General features: G+C 35.7%; 2 protein-coding genes across 3 annotated transcripts in view; both read right to left on the bottom strand.

The window, feature by feature from the left end:
• Positions 1 to 2,753: 2,753 nt before the first annotated feature.
• On the bottom strand, positions 2,754 to 3,128 carry LOC145692244 (histone-lysine N-methyltransferase SETMAR-like). The gene has a single exon (XM_081767537.1). The coding sequence runs from the start codon at positions 3,126 to 3,128 to the stop codon at positions 2,754 to 2,756; it is 375 nt and encodes a 124-aa protein (XP_081623663.1).
• A 759-nt stretch (positions 3,129 to 3,887) lies between these two features.
• Positions 3,888 to 16,869, bottom strand: part of Set1 (SET domain containing 1) — a 117,093-nt gene continuing 104,111 nt past the window's right edge. For both annotated transcript variants that reach the window (XM_081768803.1, XM_081768804.1), the window contains exons 14-15: positions 16,053 to 16,310; positions 3,888 to 5,068 (exon numbers count right to left, since the gene is read on the bottom strand). In XM_081768803.1, the coding sequence (XP_081624929.1) occupies positions 4,895 to 5,068; positions 16,053 to 16,310 (432 nt within the window). In that variant the 3' untranslated portion in view covers positions 3,888 to 4,894. The remainder of the gene's footprint in view (positions 5,069 to 16,052; positions 16,311 to 16,869) is intronic.

Below are 16,869 nucleotides of genomic sequence, written 5' to 3'. Positions count from 1 at the left end.
AAAATGTTGCTAAATGGACAAGAAAATTTTATTTTCGTTTTATTGTTCTTATTTACTGCTCTTTTGGCATGAACTTGGCCACATACATGTCTTTGCCATACATATATTAATATTATAAGAAATACCGGGCGAATTCGTTATCAAAGTATATTCCTACAAAAACATATTAATAGACATGCTACAATAATTTTGGACATGAGTGTACCTTATCAGCAAATGACTATTATTTGGTATTATCTGGGAAACGGAATCTTCGAAGCATGGCTGATTAGCTGCGTAATGAAATGTATGCTAGTACTGGGGCATGTATAGCGTCAAACTATCACAAGATAACTGAATGGTACAGGATTTTATGGACATAAATCTTTAAAATCTATGCCATTAAATGTCTGGGATGTCAATCCCAGTTCAATGCCTTGTCAACAGTCCCAGTCCAATGCCTTACCAAATGAAGGATGGGGTAGGGTTATGAATATGATTGAAAGCAGATTTAATCTAACATCTGATTCGGGAAGTCAGTACGTCTGGCGTCAACCTGGAACTTGGTACCTCCAAGAAAACAATGTAGAATGGAACAAAACGTTTGGTAGCATCATGGTTTAGGCGATCACAAAAATCAACGGGCGTAGCGAGTAGCAACTATTGGAACAACGGTTTGAGATAATGCAAGATATTATAATGACGTTATCGTCAGTCATGTTCGCTTCACCATGGAGCTGTGGATCCGGATTTCATTTTTGTGGATGGTAATGTTCGTCCACATCGGATAGCGGTTGTGGGTTACCTCCATGAAGAGAATATTCACTTGATGGTGTGGTCCATCTACTTCCCAAATCTTAATCCGACAGAATATGCTTGGGCTGCTCTGAGGAGATATGTTCCCGAGACGAGACTCCTACTACAATCTCTTCCTAAGCTCTGAAGGCGCTTATGGAGGAGTGGCAAGCATTGTCCCAAGAACTGCTTAATAGTCGTTTACAGTACGCCATGTTAGGGTAAGAAGAAGAGATATTCATAGTGATTTATTCGTACAGTCACTATTATGCGAATTTTTGGTTTATTTAGGACATACGCTTAGCTGGTGGATAAGTCTGCTTTGCCTAATCAAAGTTCGTAGTACTCTATTGCACTGCTAGATGGTCAGTGGCTGTGATATATTGTGTTTCATCATGTATTATACTTTTGTCCCTAAATAATACTAATTAAACCTCCATTATAGAATAAGACATCAATATGTTCATCATATTTATGTTTTGGACACCACTGTATATAACAAAATGTAAAAACTTTACTCACATTTTAATATATCGCACACCCGATGCAAGAGTGTTACAACTCAAAAAATGGAAATTTTGAGTTATCATCGCTCAAAAGAGAATAGAGAGAGAGAGAGAGAGAGAGAGAGAAGCGAGCTCTACCTAGTGGTATTTTCGTAGAAACGTAACTAAATAAATTAAACCTTAGATGGTAGAAATATCAGTATTCCAGGGAGCAATTTTGATAGCATAACGAACTTAAAAGTCATGTTCCCACAAATGTGTATTTTTGACTTGTAACAGTCTTCCACCGGGTGTGCGATATGTTCTACAATTGTGTCTCACTTAAGGAACATTCCTCTTCAGAATTCACGTACAATTAATGAATGTGAAGAGATCTACTAGTCTTCAAAACATTTTCATCGTGTGCAATATACTGGTAGAATCTTTCAACCTTCTGTTACTTTTACATTCCAACTTTGGAGGAGAAACGCTTAGTGTAATTTTGAGTTGCAAGAAATGTACGAGTACTTTAAGATTCAAATTTTCAATCACACAAAATCAACGTATCTGACAAATTCAATGCTTCTTTCATCCCACTTATAGATCTGCGAATGAAACAACCAACCATTATGTAATCGATTTACATTCTTAAAGCGAAACGATATCTGCGAAGGAACCAAGACATGTTCCCATCAGACAAAAGAAATTTTCTCCAGAACAAATTTAATGTTGTAATAAGTTTCTCTGAAATCTGCTACGTCAGCCAGAAAGCTATGGGAAATTTACTAACGTTATGGTGTAGTTTTGTTTTTAGCTTACATGTGAGAAATCTGTGAACAGGTACTAGTCACGTATGTTACGAGGGGCATACTGAAAATCGTAACATTTTTTCACAACCGTAATCTTTATTTGTAAGTGAAACCAAATATACCATTTCAATCTACAGACCTTTCTTTTACTTTTCCACATAGTCTCTGTTTTTCGCACACATTTTCCTCATCGTTCTCCAAGTCTGAAAATATCCTTGCGATAGAATTCCATTCTAGCTGCCCATAGACACTGACGCACTGCTTGCCGAATATCCTCCAGTGTCTCGTAGCGATGGCCTCGCATCCGCTCCTTCACAAAACAGTAAAGATGGTAGTCGGAAGGTGCCATGTCGGGGCTGTAGGGAGGATGTGCAAGTGTTTCCCACCCTAATCTCCTGATCTGCTCCATAGTGGCGTGTGCAGTATGCGAACGCGCATTATCCTGTTGAAGGATGATCTTTCCAGGACGTTTATCACGCAAGGCACGACGGATTTTTAAAAGTGTCTGGATGTAGCAGGCAGAATTTATGTTTTGTCCAAGCTCAAGAAAGTTAAGCAGAATGCAACCCTGTGGATCCCGGAAGACGCACCCCATAACTTCCCCTACCGATTGCAGTCTTCGCTTTCTTCTTCGGGGCAAATTCAAATGGTGTCATTCCATCCTTTGTCGTTTTGTGTTAGGTTCTTAATGATGGAACCAGCTTTCATCTCCAGTCACAATACTCGTCAAAAGGTCATCATCTTCATGCGGAAATCTCTGAAGAAGGGTTTGGGTAATGGTTAGTCTCCGAAGTTTGTGGTCCTCGGTTAATAAATGTGATACCCAACGGGCACAAACCTTCCGATAACCTAAACTGTGAACCATTTTTTGCACCGCACTATGTCCAACACCAGCGATCTCATTGACAGTGATACGTCTATCTCCCCTAATCAGCTCAACCCTCACCTTATTGAGTTCCGTGGAGACAGTTCGAGTGGGCCCGCTGCGAGGCTCATTTTCGATAATCGTGTTTCTATACTTAAAATGTTTCACCCACTTCCTAACACTGCTGGCACTCATGCACACATATCCATAGGCACGCTGCAGTCTACGGTGAATTTCAGAAGCAGATTGGTCCTCTTTATCGAGGAATTCAATCACAGCACGCTGTCGAACCGAAACATCGCTGCCCGTCATTTTGGAAATCCTGCCTGTGGTCACGTGCTAGCAACAAACAGCGTCAACATCTGGAAAGAAAAAAAAAGAAAGAAAGGCCTGTAGATTGAGATGATATACTTGGTTTTATTTATAACTAAAGATTACAGTTGTGAAAACATGTTGCTCACGACTTTCAGTATGCCCCTCGTATATATACAGCCAATTTTCCTCTCAAAATAAACACACTATAAACTTTTTTTTTTTTGACAAACATCAAAATTGCCTTGCTTGCTGCAGAATTCACTTACAGAACCCAACCACACAATTTGTTATATATATTAAAAAAATAAAATTTTCGCTACTTGAAAAGCAACAGGTATGTCGTGATACTGTACTTAAATTACATCAGTGTCAATAGCACTTTTATTTTAAATTCGTCACGTGACAACAGCATACAGTTGCACGTCACGATATATGAATGTATTAGAAAAGAACAAGTGTACACGACGATTGCGATCTGATTGCATGTTCAGATTCAAAAGCATAAGAGAATTTCATGGTGTAAAATCTTTTTGATCAGCGTCTGTCAATCCCTATATCCGTTAAGTGCAAATCTCTGTTAGCTTTTTGTAATAACTGTAAAGATGGTATAAAAAGAAGAAAGTTATAAATGAAAGAAAGTTATAGAAATAAAAAAATATATATAATACGAGTATCTAAAAAACAAATAAGCTTTTTAAGACATATACTTTGCTCATACGCTCACTTCCGCACATTTAACTCCTATATAAAACGATTACATATACGACTAGTTCCTTTTCGTAACAGAACAAATAAAGAAAAACATTTGAAACTGCGGAAAAAAAAAAAAAAAAAGGATCCTGCACATCACACCAAAATAATTTTTCACATTTAACGTTAAGTTATATTTTACAGAGCACTATGTTAACTTATGCTTGACGCAATTGAACATTAATTTTATACATACCATGCTTTTCTTAGCTATGTACATGTTTACGTATTGTATGAAAAACTGATTGATGAAAAAAAAAAAAAAAAACATTGAAAATAATTCGGAATAGGGTGTAGAAAAGATATAAATTGGATGAAAATTTCATACACGCACATTTTTTTTTTAAAGAAAACAACTATTTACTTTGCATTGTACACATTTGCAACACACAAAATGAAAAATCAAAAGTCTGAATCACGTTCATCTTGGTAAATTTGTACAGAATTGTACCACGGACAGATTTTTCTCTTTTACTTGTATTTACTTTGTTGAAATTGTGTGAGCTGTAAATGTTCACAGCATACGGTTATCTAGTAAGAATTATTATTATTATTATATGCACATGAAAACGAAATACTAGTTCTTCGTTACGAGAGATCCTTACACATAAATACATCATTAAGTTCGTCTCTTATTAATTGATTTTTCAGATTAAGGGGAATTTCATTTTTCACATTGAGAACACATCTGTCTCTCCTGGTAATTTGTACCTGAATGGTATTAATTAACATGGAGTGCTTGCGCGAAAGGCTTCATATGAGAACAGTGGCAACACCATCCAACCTAAGTGAATGATCATCTACTACCACTGTTTCTCGAGAGAATCCTCTACCTTCTCCACGCTTGCCATTTTCTTACAGAGGTGCACAATCAACAATGAGGGTAGTTCATTTTCTTAATTCAACGTTCCTCTGCACTGAATAGCTCCACATAGACAGGGTATCTTCTCGTCTTCTATTGGGAATTTATAATCGTAAGTTATCTCTTCATTTACATTTATAGGCTGCTTTGAATATATGACAATTTTCTTTTGACCTTCTATAGTAATTATCTTCGCGTAGCAGTTAGGCTGAAAAAAAAAAGAAGAAGAAAATATAAACACATGTTCAGTTATTTTAATATCTTGTTTTTAAAGTACATTATATTTACGCTACTATAAACACACTAGACAAATTAAGACCTCCATTGGAAGAAGTGTATGTTTGTGTAAGTTTTCTTTTCGGTCTCGAGGCTGTATCACACATATCTAAATTTTAAGGTGGAATTCGAACCACATGAGCACTTAACTCTCGAACCATGTCATTTAGCCACACGACAGCTTACATTCATGTTTTCCTTAGAACAGTTCACCCCACAGTATCTTTATTATATCTATATCTATTTCCGACAACGTTTGAGAGGTGATTCCTGACACCAAGATAAGACAAAAAGTATAGACCAAGTTGGGTGCACAAATGCTTTCTTTCGGAGTTACATCAAAAAATGAACTTTAAAGGTCCATAGCTCCAATACTATAGGAACTACCGTTGTTGGGGTAAGACTTCTCTCACGAGGAAACCGATTCAAGTACGACATGAAATTGTGAACGAGTTTATGCGCAAACGAAGTGTTTTTGTATACAATTAAACCCATTAGACGGAAAAACCCTCGATCTCAACCATTCCAGAGATACAGAGGAATAATGGGAAGGCTGTGCTCTGATATTTTGCGAATTTTTGAATATGTAGCGATAGTACAAGTAAAAGAGATTTTTAGAAATGAGGAATTCCTTCATCCACGAAACTATAGTAATACATCGCCTTAGACATGAGGGTTACAAAACCGAAGAGTCCATAAAAATCTTAGGGGAAGAATGTTTTGGAGGGGAAAGGCGAAAATGCCGGAGTTTCATTGTTGCGTAAAATAGGCGTGTAAGGTGTCTATGTACAGGTATCTTAGTCCGCTGAATCGAGTAAAAGCATCATCAGTCAAATAGGATCAAAAATGTAAAAAATGGTGGCTATCCGACCTTTCCAAACATTTATGATTTCTACAATTTTTAATCAATCGGAACTGTTTGTGATATTCAGTATATAAGGCGTACAGGTTTTCGTTTTTTAAGCGGAAGATACTATTTTTGTTTATTGATTCATGCTTTTGCGTTTTAATATACATATGTCCACAACTACACACTGTCGTACTAACGTTGCAACAATATGTGTATATTACATATTATTTGATTTGTTTTTGTATAGCACTTGCACAGATAATGATCTTGTATTTTTGTTCAAATAATAACGTCTCTGTTCTTTGACAATATAATTTAATACATTTTCATCTCACCTTTCCTCATTTTCTACGAATTAAAGACATGATATATTAGCAAGTAATATCATACAATTTTGTTCTTCGAGTCAATGGTCTTTGTTATTCCTCATAGCCGCTTCTTTTTCCGGCCCCGGGTAAAAGCTACGCCACTCACCTCAACATTCAACTCTACTTTTATTCATTCTGAAGCATCTTTCTTAACATTTAAATGCAATTTTCAAACATATTCACTCGAAACACACAAAATACCAAAGCGTCAGCTTTCCCCTCACCCCTCTATATCTCCGGAACGGTTGAGATCCAGGGTTTTTAACTCTAATGGGTTTAATTGTATACAAAAACACTTCGTTTGCTCGTAAACTCGTCCATAATTTCGTGTCACACTTGAATCGGTTTCCTCGTCAGAATCTAATATGTACGCTATCCAAAAATACATGTTTCAGAATACTGCGGCACTCACACAATTTTTATGGAGTTTGGCTACGAGCATATAATTCGAAATGATCAAAAACTACTTCTATAAAAGTTGTTGCATGAGTACTGTAGGATTCTGAAACATCGATATTTGGATAGGGCACACATTAGTTCCTAAGTGAAATCTTGACGCGACTACGGTAGATCCCATAGTATTAGAGCTATGGACCTATAAAGTTAATTTTTCCATGTTTTCGGCAGCCTAAATTCTGAAAGGAAACATTTTTGCAAACAGGTTGGTCTGTACTTTTTGTCTTATTTTGGTGTCAGATATTTCCCAAACGTTGTCGGTGTTGTTTTCAAACACCCTGTATATATAAATGGACGTATGTTTGTGTGTGTGTGTTCAAGCATAACTCAAACGTCTGGAGCAATTTTAACCAAATTTGGTTCACATATTACAACCTGAAAATAGTACTGTCGAAGTATTAAACAAAAGAAAAAAAAAAACACCTGGTGGGAGTAAGAGGGAAGAGACAATAAATTGAAAAAATAAGTACTCATTCATTATAAAATTAATTTTCATGATTTAAGAGTCGGGAGTGGTTCAAACCAATTCTGTCCAAATTCTACCACTTTTTTTTCAACTTCAAGAAAGGTTGCTGAGTAATCGAATGTACAAAGTGCTGACATATGCACATATTATATGTACTTAGCGCGTGTAGCGAGCGTAAAGATATTATATATAATATTCTATGTAATTACTGCATACATTTATCCACAATATTCTATAATTTATATACAGATTGATTTTTTTAAAACTCACGGATATCATTTAGGTCTAGAATTTCTAACTGAAGTCCGATTTTCATGCGATTTGTGGTAAATGATCAAGGAAGGATGGGAGATTTACGGAACTATGTTTACTGGTTTAAATTCATCCGGGATAACCACGGCCACGCCTCAAGAAAAGTAGCAAATATTCGCTAGTGTACCTTACAATTGGGGTGGGGTGCGGTGCGGTGTGGAAATTTGAGTTTCCTTTGTTAGGTGGCAACCTCACCAAGATCAATAAGAAACAGAAACTGGATAAATTATTCATTGTAGCTTTGGAAAATTCAAGATTACTAATAAAACTCCAACTGACCAAAGCAGTATATATATCTTAAAACGTATATACTGCTTTGGTCAGTTGGAGTTTTATTAGAAAACTGGGCCGTTATATTCGGAATTATGCTGTATAGTTCTGTGCTGCTGTGTGAGTATGATCAGGCAACAGTAACAATAGTGTATCTTTGGAACAACATGAGTTTATCATTAAAAGATTTTGGAGAATGGAATCTGTTGTTGCTACGCAAAGGGCATTTAGAAACAAATTTGCATCATGTTCTGCCCCAGAGCGGAACATAACATTGTCACTAGTGAATAAATTAAAAAAAAAAAAAAAAAAAAAAAATCCCTTCTTACAAGGAGATTTACGGAAGTGTCACTCACGGATTTGAGTGAAACTTTGCATACTTGTAGAACACAGAAAAATAATCGACACGTATTTTTTATTTCGGCAATGGTGTGTGTTTAAGGGTAGAAACCACTCTTTGAACGGTAGGGATGGTCTCCAAGCATAGACAGAAAACAATCATTTAATGTGGAAGAAAACATACTGCCAAGGGGATTTATAACAGCTAATGCAGAATCTGACGTCAAAATTACAAAATTCAAAATGGTGGATCCAATATGGTGATTACAATTACAAAAAGGTCTTCTGGTTTGAAATGCTCTGTAGTTAAGCAAGAATAATTATTGGAAGGGGTTACTGCGAGAGGGTTACAGACCGATTTGAAACCCCTTTTCTGAAGGTATTTTAACGGGATGTTTGATTAAAGTGCATCTCTGCATCTCTCACTATTAGGGGTGCGTATTTAAAGTGAGTCCTCTTGCCTATCACTGTCCGGGGTGCTTATTGAAAGTGAGTCCCCTCGCCTCTCACTATAGTCCAAAACAACCTCTTTAAATCTGAAAATGTCCTTGTGAAAGCATCAAATTGGGGAACATTAAGAACAAGTCTTGAGAAATCATGGAGAGGTTTTTCCCTCAGCGTCTAATGCAAAGTCCATTTTGTTATTTGATTCGTGGAGTGATCACAGTTCATCAACTTTTGAACCTATTTTAAGAACAAAGAATTCTTCAAAATAGAAAGCCTTCTTGCAGGAACAACTGGTAGGATTCAGCCTCTTGACGTATTTTTTTTAGGCCGTGGAAAAACTTCTTGAGACATTTTTCTAACATTGTCCTTCTCCACAACTATAACATAAATTTACATCTTCGTAATAATATAATTATGGTCCAATCATTGATTCAGTTTTCTTCTCCCAAATGTGCATATCTTATTAGGTATGCATGGTACAAATGCGGTTATTTGGAAGAAAAACCACTTGCGTTTGAAAATCCCGTAACATTTTGTTTCAATGATCCTGCAGCATTTTGCGATTTATTTACAGTTATTTCTGTAATAGGTATGAGTGGTATAAACGATGTTTAAACATTACACACATTTCTTTCTTTTTTCTTCTTTTCTTTTTTTTTTTTTTTTTTTTTTTTAATATTACTGAAAAACATTTTCTTGATAAATTCATAATTATAACAATTGAGGATATATGAAGTTCTGACGTAGTGAAAGGCGGGGGGACTCACTTTAAATAAACACTCCGACTAGTGAGAGCTGAAGGGACCCCGAAAGTGAGAGACGAGGGGCACGCTATAAATAAGCACCTCTAATAGTGAGAGGTGCAGAGACACACTTTAATCAAGTATCCCGTTAAAGTACGTACAGAAATGATTTTCAAATCGGTCTGCAACCTTCTCGCAGTAACCCCTGCCAATAACTGTTCTTGCTTAACTACTGAGCATTTCAAACCTAAAGACTTTTTTAAAATTGGAATCACCATATTGGGACCGCCATTTTGAATTTTGTAATTTTGACGTCAGATTCTGCATTAGCTGTCCTAAACCCTCCTGGCAGTATTTTTTCTTCTACATTAAATGATTGTTTTCTGTATATGCTTGGAGACCACCCCTGCCGTTCAAAGGGTGGTTTCTACCCTTAAACCCGCACCATTGCCGAGAAAACAAAATACATGTCGATTATTTTCCGATGTTCTACAAGTATGCAAAGTTTCATTCAAATCGTTGAGAGACACTTCCGTAAGTCTCCTTGTTAGTGATACAGGGAAGCATCGGAACCCGCAGGAGGGTGTTGTGGAAAATGTCAATTATAGACTCCGTAGTCGCCCAAGAAGTCTCTCTGTCGTTTGTCGTAAGAAACCGGGTATAGCTTTTCAACATGTTATTTATGGGTGTTACCACTAACATTTAATTTGTGTTCTCACTAACACTTAATTTGTATTCTGCAATTTCGCTTCAAAAATCCAAAGCCTCATTCTAATTGTAAGGTACACTGGTGAATATTTGCCGTTTTCCTTGAGGCGTAGTCGATATTACCCCGGATGAATTTAAACAAGCAAACATAATCCCATAAATCTCCGATCCTTCCTTGATCATTTGCCACAAACCACATGAAAATCGGTTTTCAGTTAGAAATTCTAGACTCAAATGAAATCCGTGTTTTAAAAAATCACCCTGTATTTATTTGAAAGAAATTGTAGTGTATAATAATTTTCAGACATATTTAGTGCTTAGTAAAGCGACACATTCATATTGTCTTTTAGTTCTCTGATAGAATATGAATATTGAAAAACGTAGTGGTGACAGCACTGTATTTTGAAATAGGGGCGTTATTTGGGGAAGGCAATTGTCCCACCCTGAGTTTGAGAAATACATATTTTTTTTTTAATGAAACGCATGGTAATATACTAATAAAAGTCGTGCAAAAAAGTATGAAATGATGATACTGTTTTGAATGTCTTCAATTCTTTGTGTGAAAAGCACCTTAATTTAACTCTTAAATCACCTACATGAGTAGGAAATAGACGGCCGTAGGAAAGGCAACTCTTTACAGAATTGAGTGGAAGGACCTACAATCTGCTTAATAAAAAAATCAATTTAGAAGTTCCCAAAACACGCATGCACGTACTTCTCTCTCGAAAAAGTAGAATAATCGGCAATTCGATCGATGGTGTTTCAGTTCTTTTTCCGAAATGAATTGCCAACATCGAACGAATTTCTTGCGGCTACGAACACGAATGATAAATTTCCGTCTTTTTTCCTCACAGAACTCTATTGCTGCTGAAAATAGTAAAATTCAAGTATGTATCGCGCAACAGGATGTTTGTTATAGTTTATAGGAAAGACAATGCGTTGTGGAAAAGAAATCTCCGTTTTATTACGAACTTCAGATAGGATAGGGTTTTGATACGACATGGATATATGCTTTTTACAGGATGTCAAATGCAATGAATGGTAGATGAAACTGTGAATTTCAGTCAACAAACCTTTCTTTCTGAACTCCCGACTGGACTTAATTCTTTAAGAATCCTGCCTTATATTATATATATATATATATATATATATATATATATATATATATATATATATATATATATATATATATATATATATATATATATGGTGGCCCAAAAGTAAGTATATACCAACCCTGCATTGATCAAGTATAATATTCTAGCTTATGGGTTTATTTGCTTCGTCTATTCCGGACTTAAGGTATAAGTAAAAAGACATTAAGAACAAATAATAAAGAAACTAGGTCTACTTGTTTGATAACAATAAGAAATGATATGAAATACAGTGAGCTGATCAGTATGGGACTGTATACCTACTTTAGGGCCACCCTATATATATATATATATATATATATATATATATATATATATATATATATATATATATATATATATATATATATATATATATCGTATGTTCCGTGGTCCTGGCCATATCTGACAGTGTTCTTATTTGCATTTATTTTATTATTATTTTTAATTTATGAACGTTCCTTAATAAACCTTTGAAAATTAAAATATGAGAATAAAGTGTTTCTTCAATTCGAAATCCACTAAGGGATGTCACGAAAGAATGGATGGACCAAAATCTGTCGCTTGGTTTTAGAACATACTTCCACATCCTGAACCGAATGCGGGATAGTCATGGACAACGCGCCTTACACAGTTTGAAGGAAAATCTGTTTCCCACAATGTCTTGCACGAAGGAGAAAATAAAAGAACGTCTGTATAGTAAAAACGTTCTTTTGAAGATCCTTTTGTTAAAACTTAAATTAATTAGACTTATACCTCTTGCAGTCAAAAATAAATGCTGCATGTATATAGACAACGAAATTTGCGGCCTTTTCAGGAAACGGTCTCGGAATATCCGCATACCACTACATATTTAATCTAACTGAACTGATTTTGAGTTACGTAAAGTGACTTGTAGCATGTAACAATAAAAATTTTACACTTAGTGAAGGCACTTATAGAAGGAATAAGATGTGGTAAAAGGTGGAAAATGGAGCGTGTGTGTGTGCACATTATAGTAGAGGAGGAGGAAATAAAATATATACTAGAAACTTGAGAACTCAGTCGAAAGCTTCAAGACTTAGTGACAACAGTGACGAGACTAAAGTATGAATGCAAAGTCTCTGATATTTGGCGACTGATAGAGTAAGTATTTAATATTTTTTTATTCGGTATTATTGCCTTCTCGTGTATATTTGTACGTGTATGATTTAGATTTGATAGACATGAAATCGGTATAGGAAATCGCGAATATTTTTCTTAACGCGTCATAACAATAATATACAGGAGGTATACAATTTTAAGTATTTAAGTGTACAGGTAACAAATACGGATGACGTCAATGAAGGTAAACTAATGGCGGGAAATTCGTCTAGTCTACTACTGCATGCAGAACATTTGACTGTCTTCACAAATATAGAAAAAATCGAAACCAATAATAGCTAATTATGCCCATTATGTTATATAAATGTGAAAGTTGGTTGCTGACATGAATCGAAGAACATGAACCGAGGGTTTCCCAAAAATAAAATATTGAGAAAAATATTTGGCGCGAAAGAGGCAAACAATCAGGTGAATTTAGAAAGATACACAATGATGAACTTTACAACAGCTATAGGTCGCTGAATATTATACGGATAATACAGTTAATTCACCTAGGTGTGAAACGTCGCTTGCATGGATAATACACGTTGAGGGTATTAGTGTAAGTTATAAGACATAACAAAATTTCAAGTGCTAATTTGTTAATCTTAAAGTCGAATCTTCAAGTTCTACTCAAAGACCCTATGAGAAAAAGACTTTTGGATAGATCAGGAAGAAGATGAGACGATAATTTAACGATGATCTTCGAATCACTCACTCATAGTTGATTGATTTGGCACAGGATAGAATTTAATGGGAAGATGTGTTTCTCCTACGATGAACCTTCAGCCTCTTCAAGCCAAAGAGTAAATTGTTATGTATTTGTCGTGTACCTTTTCTTTATCTATTACGACTTTGGAACTTATTAGCTACATAAAAAATTCTGACCAGAGTAATACACTTATTTATTAAAACTAAAATAATGTGTAACACAGTGTCCGAGGAAGACAAATTCAGTTGTTGAAACTGTTGCACATTGTTTGTTTTAGTTTTAATAAATAAGTGAATTACTCTAGTTAGAATTTTGCTATTTACCCTTTTTTTCTTATACACTAATTTCACTCTTTGCTACAACATTAGAATACTGTGCAGGTCATGACTATTTCTCTCTTGCTAAACAAATTACCGTAGATAGTTATTTACTCCTATTTTTGACTGAGACCGATGATCTTTCTAAAACAATAAAGTTCACTTTATTTCTCTTAGCAGAAGAGGTCCAATTAAGTTTATTACTGGAACAATATTGTCAGTGTATGTTTCTTTTTTTAAAATGAAATAACATCTATTTATAAGAGGGCCGGACGAAATACTGTTACTTTTTCTTATCATTTCTAGTTCCGCTGTCCAGCACTATCATGTTAGTGCTCTGGTACTTTTCTCCACACAGATACTTTGATCATAAATCCCATATTAATACGAAATTATTGTATGACCATAGTAAGTACTAATTTATTACCAACCTTGTTATTGCTTGCAATTCCAACATAATCTCACAATCCCGACTACCAAAACAACGACACCTGTTCAATTAAATCTACCATTACGATGGGTACCAAGAAGTTCGTGCAATCACCTAGAACAGCGATTCCTAACCTTTTTCAACTTGCGGCACACTACGGATGTAACTTGGATTCTCGCGGCACACTTATAGATATTATTATTTGTAAATATAAAAGACAGTGGTATTTTTTCTTTGATTACTGATCTCCTTCGCACAGAGAAGAAAGCTCGATCACTGGTTTTCCTCCGTGGTAAATCACTATGCTTATTTTTCATTTTAATTTAATAACAAAAAACAATTGCAATGAAATATTGGATTTAGGTTTTTAAAAATAAGCTTTCTTTTTCGAAAACTGTATCCAACATTTTACTACGAAGGAAGATCACTAAATAACGAACGAACAAACAGATCTCCTTTACTTTTAAAACACAAATGTAGGTAATTTGTCGAAAGGATTGAATGATATTTTAAATTTTCAAGTTACGAAATAGTCTGCAACAATAAAGAAGCAATAATGGTCATAACAAATACTTTTTCAACATCACAAGTGTATAGAAAAGTAACACAGATTCATAGTAATGTGCAATACAAATATACATTTTCCCCTACGTTTTGCAATTTGATTGCTATAAAATTAATAATTTTGTTTTAATTCCTCGCGGCACACCAGCGGCCCATTCACGGCACACCGGTTGGGAAACGCTGACCTAGAAGGTGACGAACTATGAACCCCCTTAGACATGCATTTTATAGTTAGGTCTTTGTTCGTCAACCATGCTTATTCTGGACTCGTTACATTTTTCTTTTTTAAGAAAGGTAAATTACTGAAGGTGCGATGATCGACAAGCTTGAGGAACAGAGCGTCATTAAGTTCCTCCATTTTCACGGAAAATCAGCAAAGCAGGTCCAGAAAGAGATGAACGCCCATTCCTATGAGATGGTATCCAAGTGGAAACGGCAATTCCAAACTGGACGCATGACCACCGCGGACGTTTCTACATCTGGAAGACCATCTTTCACTGATGATGTCACCTTGACGGAGAAAATTGAAAAGATCATAATGAAAGACAGCAGTATAACCATTGAATGCGTGCAATAGGTATGACTTATGGTCTGCCTGGGATATCATTCACAGCCAGCTGCATCTTTACAAAATGTCAGCTCGTTGGTGCCACGATGCTCACACCTTTCCAAAAGAGAAATCGCGAGGACGCTGCAAGAGAAATGATGAATTGATGTGAGGAGGATGAAGAGAACTTTTTCGGCAGACTAGTGACAATGGATGAAAGTTGAATTTATCCTCATGACCCAGAAATAAAGGAAATGAGCAAACAATGGAAACATCCCTCCTCCATTCCTAAAAAGGCATGAGTGCAGGTTTACCGCCAAGGTGATGCTTTCCGCTTTCTGGGACTGTGAAGGAGTCATTATGACAGATTTCCTACCACAGGGGCAAACTATTACTAGTACCTGTTATTCCCATCTCCTAACTACCTAGGTAAGTTACAAGGAACTGAAGAAGAAACGTCGTGGACTGATCACAAGAAGGGGTGCTGCTGTTGGCAGACAATGCACCAGCTCATTCCGCTCATGCATCTATGATGAAGGTAATGTAATTATATGAAATATTGACCTACCCCCATATTTGCCGGACCTAGCACCAAGTGACTCCTTTCTCTTATCAGAAATGAAGCATTTACTCAGAGGACGCTATTTTGACACTAGGGATGGCATCATTTCTGAGGTTGAACTGTGGTTTCAATGCCAAATTGCAGACTTCTATAAAACGGGCTTACGGAAAGTGAAGAACCACTGGTAAAAATGTGTCGCTAGGCACGGTGACTACTTAGGGAAGTACTTACACCATCATGGTGTCAGGTCTCCAGAATGGATTTCTTCTAGGTGATTGCACTAACTTTTTGATACCCTCTTGTATATTAAAGATAGGTTACTTATTTCATTATACAAATAAAAAGGACACAAAAATTCACGTTTTTCAGACCACGTGCATGAGTATGGTGGGAAGAAAACTTGTTCTGATCTCCTATTAACTTATCTGGAGTAAACCATAATCAAAACCATCATACGGAGATGCTAATACTATAGTGAGAAAGAAGCAAGAAAATATAATATATTACCTATTACAAACTACCTAGAGATGTACCTGCAAAACAGAAGAGTCTATTATGAAAGGAACTTACATTGCAACTGTGATTGATGAACCTCGCAAGATTGCCACATTTCGTAGCATCGATGATTGTATCCACATCAATACGAAATAAATAAGAGCTGCCGATTCCAGTTGCCTCGTAATGCCTCTCTCGCAAATCAGCTACCACAGGACGAACCATCTGTCCCACGTATTCAATTACCATCTCGTCAGCAGCAATTGGCTCCATAGCAAACAGACCCCAATCGTGGATCGCTGATTTTGCGAATTTCAGCTGTTTCTTACGGAACTGAAATAAATTAATAAACACCATTAATACAGAAAGCCTACTTAAAGTTGAAACTGATTTGGTAAAATAAAATCAGAGGCAATTATTTTGTTTCTTTAAAATATTTTTAGTTTTGCTTCACTCCTACACGTTACGCTCTACTGCAGAGATAACCTTTAAAACTTCACTGCAGTATTAGTATTTCTTTAGAACTATACAAGAATAGCTTTTATTCTAAGTAACATATTTTTATACATTTTCTTATTTTCACATAGAAATTTTTAAAATATATTAATATGATACTCTCCTGGTATGCCCTCAGTAAGTATAACATTCCAGTAAGGAACTAGAAGTGGTAAATACTGCTAACCATCCTGTTATTTTTCTTTTTTGTCTAAGTTAGTTTCTGACCATAAAAGTTTATCATTTATAAACAAATAAAAACAAAAAGCAAGGAAACACAAATGAATGAAAGAACGAAAGCAAGAGAATGATAGAGAGTCAGTTGTTTGCTTCTTAATGCCCTTTCTTTTTATATATTGTCGTTGAAATAACAAATAGGCGTATCTCAAAATTTCCG

This window comes from Thermobia domestica, chromosome 8 (assembly GCF_964235325.1).
Source record: "Thermobia domestica chromosome 8, izTheDome1.hap1.1, whole genome shotgun sequence".
In the NCBI taxonomy this organism is placed as follows: domain Eukaryota; kingdom Metazoa; phylum Arthropoda; class Insecta; order Zygentoma; family Lepismatidae; genus Thermobia; species Thermobia domestica.
Note: the sequence above shows the minus strand (reverse complement) of the source record. Positions and strands in the feature narration are given on the sequence as shown.

Coding starts and splice junctions, on each gene's coding strand:
- LOC145692244 (XM_081767537.1), bottom strand. CDS start 3,128: ATGAGTGCCAGCAGTGTTAGGAAGTGGGTGAAACATTTTAAGTATAGA.